The sequence below is a fragment of the Lipophrys pholis genome (assembly GCF_963383615.2).
Source record: "Lipophrys pholis genome assembly, chromosome: 12".
In the NCBI taxonomy this organism is placed as follows: Eukaryota; Metazoa; Chordata; class Actinopteri; order Blenniiformes; family Blenniidae; genus Lipophrys; species Lipophrys pholis.
This window is the reverse complement of record NC_137641.1, coordinates 1832853-1840352: the sequence shown is the minus strand read 5'-3', so window position 1 is coordinate 1840352 and position 7500 is coordinate 1832853. Positions and strand designations below refer to the sequence as shown.

The 7500-nt window shown below is 42.8% G+C and overlaps 1 protein-coding gene across 1 annotated transcript in view; it reads right to left on the bottom strand.

The window, feature by feature from the left end:
- Nucleotides 1–5975: 5975 nt before the first annotated feature.
- The window catches only part of nkx6.1 (NK6 homeobox 1), a gene marked incomplete at both ends in the record, with an annotated part of 4034 nt that continues 2509 nt past the window's right edge, over nt 5976–7500 (bottom strand). The window contains one exon of the mRNA XM_080476476.1: nt 5976–6242. Within this exon, the coding sequence (XP_080332602.1) occupies nt 5976–6242 (267 nt within the window). The remainder of the gene's footprint in view (nt 6243–7500) is intronic.

Genomic DNA, 7500 nt, shown 5'->3' with positions numbered 1-7500 from the left:
CCTCCGCCGTGCTTCACAGCATGATGCTGCCTCCACCGTGCTTCACAGCATGATGCTGCCTCCGCCGTGCTTCACAGCATGATGCTGCCTCCTCCATGCTTCACAGCATGATGCTGCCTCCACCGTGCTTCAGGGTGGGACAGTGCGTTCAGGGTCACATGCTGGTTTTCATTCAGTGTCCATCACGGCCGGTGTCAAACTGCAGACGGGACCTGTGGTTTTGTTTCTACTCGTCTTTCTTCCTGTGTGATTGGTGGAGGTCAGTCGCCTTCAAAGTTTCCTTTCTTCTTTAAAACATTTGATTCTGGAGAGGATCAACTCCTCAGAGTGTCGGTGACCTCACCAACTTGTTCAGTGTTTCATGTACAACACGGGAAACAGAAAGATTCTGTGGAACTGGGAAAGTGGGAAGTTTTCAATTGGACGTCAGGGTTCAGGGGAGGATTTCCACATGAGGAACTATTTAACAATGATGATAATAATTATTATTATTTCCTCGGTTCCTGGGAACGTACCGCAGCATCTGGAGCTGCCAGAGAACAGCTGCTGTCAGAGTCCCAGGTGGGGGGGGGGGGGGGGGGGGGGGGGGGGTTCAGTACACCTGCAGCACATAAAACACACACACACACACACTGCAGGAGGCATGAGAAGGAGAACCTGTCAGACAGTGCTCGGGGCTTCAGAAACGTGTTTTCTGTCAGGACAACTCATCAAGGCCTAAAGAGGGTAATCAGAACACACACACACACACACACACACACACACACACACACACACACACACACCTGTAGACTGCACTCAACAGGTGAGAAAAGATGCAAAAACAGACATGAAAAAAAAAAACTGCTCCTGTTTACACGGCGATCGTTTCTTGCACTTTAGTGTCCGTTTCCATGACAACGAAGCACCGACCCCTGTTCCTCCACTAGAATGTCCCTGTTCTCCCAAGTGTTAATGTTTAGAGCTCATTGTTCTCTGCTGCGCGTGCATGCGTGCGTGCGTGCATGCGTGCGTGCGTGCGTGCGTGCGTGCGTGCGTGCGTGCGTGCGTGCGTGCACAATAGCACCTACCAGTGGCCCAACATGAAAACTACATTGTTTGTAAAATGTGAAAACATGAAACTTTTCTTAAACCAAAACACAAACAGGATGTTTTTTCATTTAAATGGTTGTCATGGAGACAGAGACGAAACGAGACCTCAAACGGTCCCAAATAGACCTGAAGAGTCATAAAGTGGAACAAACGAGACTTTGAACATTTTTGGAGACAAAAACCAGAAAACGCTGAATCAACATGTGAGATGATCCAAAGAGATGAAACATGAAGCAGCTGGAGGTGAAAAGAGAACAGAGACTTTAAAAGACTAAAAGATGGTGAAAAGGATGTTTATGGAACAAAGATGAATTTGGACAAAAACATGTATTAAAAGACGAGATGCAAAACAAGTGAAAGAAAAATGTATATAATAGAAAAAAGATTTTAAAAACTCAGAAACCAGATCGAGAAGCTTCTGGGAGGATCGGTGAGATGTTCAGGGACCGTTGGAAACCACAGAGAGTGAAACCACAGAGAGTGAAACCACAGAGAGTGAAACCACAGAGAGTGAAACCACAGAGAGTGAAACCACAGAGAGTGAAACCACAGGAAGGTTCATTCAAAATGAAATCGATTCCCTTGATTTTATTCACGAGGATCATTTTAAATCCTCAACCTTCTGAAAATGACCGGTACCAGAACCCGCCCCTGTGGAACGCCACAACTCAACTGAGCTGTGTTTAGAACGTGGAGCCGCGGTTTGCACAGCCTCACACTCTCTGACATTTGTAAGGCCAAAGTATTGTTATAATGATTCAGAAGTAATCCACACATTCACAGAGAGTAGCTGAAGTAACAACAGAGTAAAGTGAAAAGCCCAGCTTCTAAAAATACTGCATAAATACGATAACATGTGTTCAGCATTTCTTACTTTAAGGTCTCATTCCCACGATAACGGGAAAGTGAAGACGCATTGTTTTTGTGTTTTCGCTTCAGAAAAGTTTCACGTTTACATGACAACGTTGTGAAAACAATGGCCGTTTCCACGGCAACAGCAGAACCGCTGAAAACGGTGTATTTAGCATGTTGGACCACTAGTTGGTGCTGAGAGTCCCGGGAGAGACCAGGGAGGGGATTTCTGCAGTGACAGGCTTCAGTCGGCCGACAGAAAATCAATTTTAATAAATAAGAAACAAACAAATAGAGAAGATTGGAGTCGTGCTGCGTTCAAAGACCTCACCAAAAGCTCGTTCACCACAGTGCTCTGCTTGTCTGCTAAAAACAATTACAACAATCTTTGTTCTTTTAAAGACACACACACACACACACACACACACACACACACACACACACACACACACACACACACACACACACACACACACACAGGCTAAAAGAGGATTTACAGTCGTTTAATGATGAGGTGTAAAGTTCAGAGAACCAGAGAGAATTTTTCCAATAATTTTATATCAAATCACAAAAAAACTAAATCATCATATTTTCCTGTTGTTTCATAACAAAGAAAAGTTAACAGAAAGAACCTTTCAGATTTTTCAGGATTTTAATTAATTTGATCTATTTGCTCATTTTAAAGACAAGTATGAAAGAAACAGGAACTTAAAGTGGTTAAAATCGTTTTTAATGATTTAAAAACATTTTATTGTTCTTAAAGCTTCATTTTGTTTCTTCTTCCGTCATTTTGGTTCATTTTGAAATAAAACTGAAGAAAATGACTCAGATCAGAAACCAAACAGGTTAAAATAAGATTTAAAATAATAAAAATACAGAAAATTACATTAATGTTGTTTTTTATTCATTTTCACTCATTTTGGAGATATTTAGTAAGTAAAGAAAAGAGACAGAGATCCCTCCCTCCATCCCTCCATCCCTCCATCCCTCTATCCCTCCATCCCTCCATCCCTCCATCCCTCTATCCCTCCATCCCTCCATCCCTCCATCCCTCTATCCCTCCATCCCTCCATCCCTCCATCCCTCTATCCCTCCATCCCTCCATCCCTCCATCCCTCCATCCCTCCATCCCTCCATCCCTCCCTCCATCCCTCCATCCCTCCATCCCTCCACCCATCCCTCCATCCATCTCCTCCATCTTCTCCCTTTCCGGGTGGTGGGGGTGTCAGTCTGAGCACCGTCACCCAGATCACATTGACCCATTAAGAACCTTCCTGGAGGTGGAGAGCCCACAGGAAGGTGGAGAGCTCACAGGAAGGTGGAGAGCCCACAGGAAGGTGGAGAGCCCACGGGAAGGTGGAGAACCCACAGGAAGGTGGAGAGCTCACAGGAAGGTGGAGAGCCCACAGGAAGGTGGAGAGCCCACAGGAAGGTGGAGAGCCCACAGGAAGGTGGAGAGCCCACGGGAAGGTGGAGAACCCACAGGAAGGTGGAGAGCTCACAGGAAGGTGGAGAGCCCACAGGAAGGTGGAGAGCCCACAGGAAGGTGGAGAGCCCACAGGAAGGTGGAGAGCCCACGGGAAAGAGACAGAACTATTTCATATTTTAAATTCCTTCTTCTGAAGGTTTAATCAGGAAGATAAATCAAATATTTTTACTAGAAAAAACTAAAGTTTCAGGACTTTTAGGCTTTTTATTATTTCAGTTTCTCTTCTTTGTTTGATCTGCTGTTTTTTACATGAAACACTTTCACTTTGTTTCATTTTGAATCAATTCACCGAGAAAATCTCAAATTCAGTCAAATATTTAAGGTTAAAATATTCCTCTCTGCTTTAAGTCATTAAATCTTCAGATCTGGAATGATTCGAAGCAGAAACGAGGCCGTTTCATGTTTCACACTTTGGATCTGAGCTGAACACAAAACATCACTTTCTCTCTTTTCCACATTTTCTTTTTAACTTCAGATTCAGAACTGAGACTCCTCCTGCTTTTTATTCATTGTTGGAATAATAATTTGTTGCTGGTTTGTTTCAGTTTGTCTTTTCCTCGGATTAACGACAGAAACACTAAAACAAACTAATGGAAGCGTTTTAATTGGATTTCTTTCTGTTTCATACTGAACTCACAGTGTGTGTGTGTGCGTGTGTGTGTGTGTGTGTGTGTGTGTGTGTGTGTGTGTGTGTGTGTGTGTGTGTGTGTGTGTGTGTGTGTGTGTGTGTGTGTGCGTGTGCGTGTGCGTGTGTGTGTGTGTGTGTGTGCGCGCGTGTGTGAGAGAGAAGTGGTAAATAATGTAAAGAAACGACCTCTGAACTTTTGTATCTCTGATATTTTCTGACTCGACTCGTTTGGTGTTTAATCTTTATTTTCTTTTCTAGTTTGATCTGCGGTGAATCAATAAACTGATTGAATCTTCAGTGTTTCGCCTCTAAATTCAGTTTTTCACTCTGTCGCCTCCGTTAATCTCTGAGAGTTTCTGCTTTAAAGTGGATTTAAACTCTGATTTATTATTTAATCCAACATCTGAGGCTCCATTAAATATTCACTTTTCATTTCGGTCTCACTGTTTTGCTGCACTTGATTTTTCGTCTGTATTTCAAACTAAATTTAAAAACATCTTCATCCAAATGAGAAATAAAGTAATAACTGTGATTTCATTAGTTTGATTTTTGTGTTTTTATTCCCATTTTATTTCATATATTTCTTTAAAATTCACTTTGCACATTGAAAAAACGAATCTTTTTGTAAAGGAGAGAAACTATTAATTAATAATAATTATAAAGTGGCTTCAGAGCCAACCTGACAAACATGTTAGATTCTGAATTGGACCATAAAAAGAACTTGACATGAAGATGAAGCGAAAAGATTTTCACACAAACAGGAAATATCACATTTATCATTTATTTTAAATCAACGCTTCAGGGACGTTATACCGCTTTTTCTTACTTTAAATATCATTTTTAAATCTATTTTACAGATAAAAAAAGATGAGAATGTTACAGAGAAGCTGATGTTTGTTCAGTTTTAATCTTTTTAGAAAAACAAGAAAAGATTGTTGAAACATTCAAACTTCATTAAATGAAGAATAAAAACAATTTATGGCTTTTTTCATATTATTTCCTTTAAAAGACGTTAAATTTTAATCGTCACGATTTTATCTGCTCAGTGTTTTTCTGCGCGAGAAGAGCCCGCAGCCGCGAGGAGATCAAAGGAGCCGCCACGCGCCAAAAACACATCAAGCGTTTCCGGTTTTTTCAAAAATCACCATCAATCTTTTTTTGTTGTCGTTTGTGCGCAGACACGCGGATCCGCGCGTGATGAATGACGTGGCCGCGCATCGCTTCACTGAGTTTTATTCTGAGAAGAAAAAAATGTTTAACCGCAAAAAATGGAAATAATAATAATTCTTATTATTAATAGTATTATTATAATTATTATAGCGAATGTTTTTTCTCTGGAAACAACAAACAAACTTTAGAGTTTTATTAAATCAAAGTGCGTTACAGAACCTGCGGGATACAACTGCGCAGGCGCAAATTAAAACATATAAATAAAAGTGTGTTTCTGTTGTTCTCTATGTACAGATGTTGTCCGTGTTGCTGCTCCTGCTGCTGCTGCTCCTGCTGCTGCTCCTCCTGCTGCTCCTCCTCACGAGTGTTTTTCTTTTAGTTAAAGAAGGTGAAATATAACAAATCGTGTCGTTCTGTACAAAAACATAAATTATTCACAGCGGGATCGTTTTCTATCGGAACGACTCACGGTTTATTTACAAGTCTCAGTCCGGTTGCAGACGGTCCTGCACCTCCTCCTGCACCTCCTCCTGCTGAGGGTCCTGCACCTCCTCCTGCACCTCCTCCTGCTGAGGGTCCTGCACCTCCTCCTGCTGAGGGTCCTGCACCTCCTGCTGCTACTGTCCGAGTCCTCCAATAACCCTCTGCAGGCCGCCCGATCAGGGCGGAGGAGGAGCAGTTGAGGTGAGGGGACTTCCGGTCGGCTCCCCGGGCAGAACCCCCCCCCCCCCCCCCCGGGCCGCTCTAGGAGCTGTCGTTCTCGGAGGTGTGCAGCAACAGCCCCCCCGGCCCCGACCCGCCTCCCACCGGCTTGTGTTTGTTGAGCAGCTGCGTGATCTTCTCGTCGTCGGAGTTCGGGTCCAGAGGTTTGTTGTAGTCGTCGTCGTCCTCGTCCAGGTCCGAGGCCCCCCCCTTCAGACGCTCCGTCTCCGAGTCCTGCTTCTTCTTGGCCGTCGCCATTTCCGCCGCGTGCTTCTTCCGCCACTTGGTCCTCCGGTTCTGGAACCACACCTGCACGCGCGCGCACACACACACACACACAATAAATATTAAACACATATATAGTGTGTGTGTGTGTGTGTGTGTGTGTGTGTGTGTGTGTGTGTGTGTGTGTGTGTGTGTGTGTGTGTGTGTGTGTGTGTGTGTGTGTGGTGTGTGTGTGTCCTTCCTTTGCTGGGACTTATTTAGTTTGAATGTTTTTCATTTCCATATAATTTCATTTGTTTTCTGTTTTATCTCTGAAACATTGAAGGAAAAAAAACGCGCAGAAAATTCGTTATTTAGCGCAAAACCTGAAGCACTCAAAAACACGCGCGTGCACGTTCACGTGAACTAACGTGGAGATTGAAACTGTTTGCGGCTGATTTATCTGACGCAGTTTGTTCGCGAGTCGCGTGATTTTTCTGCGTCACTTCGTTCCGTTTCTGGAATTTAAAGAAAATCGTTTTTATTTAAGCGGAAACGTAAATAAAGTTTGAAGTGATGAAGCAGAATCACGGCGCGTGCACATTGCAACACGCACGCGCACATTATCAAACGTTTATTTTATTCACGTTATTTGTTTAAACTGATTTTAACGCGCAGTTTGCGTTCAATAATCCCGCTGAAACTCTGGACAACAATAAGAAACGGAACAAAACGCGCAGATAAATGATTTGATGAAACAATCAGTTTGTGTTAAAGATGAAAATGTTTGTGAATAAAAGTTCAGATTAAAAACCTTCAGAACAATAAGAGGCTTTTGGTTTTAAAAGGCAGAATAATATTGAAGCGTTTCTGACGCGTCTCGTCCTTTATGAATTTACTCTCATTACATTTAAAGATCTAAATAACGTGTCTGTGGTTTGATTATATTGTTTCTGTCATTATTTAAATTCCACATTATGAGACAAATTAAGGAGAATCTCATCTGGTCTATTGGGTTTTTGTTGTTTTTCCGGTGAAACTCGGTTTCTTCGACTTGTTGGATTCTGACGGATTCTGACGGATTCTGACGGATTCTGACGGATTCTGATGGATTCTGTTGGATTCTGACGGATTCTGACGGATTCTGACGGATTCTGATGGATTCTGACGGATTCTGACGGACGTGATCAGGAGCAGAAAGAATCCAACATGTCGGGAGGTAATAAAGAGGCAGGAGCGTCGAGCGGAGCGTCGATCGATCACATTGATTGATTCCGTCTCTTCACAAGAACATTTATTCTCCCGACGAGCAAAACGCTTTAAAATAAAAAGGGATTATTTTTTACAGCGGGATTATTCACTC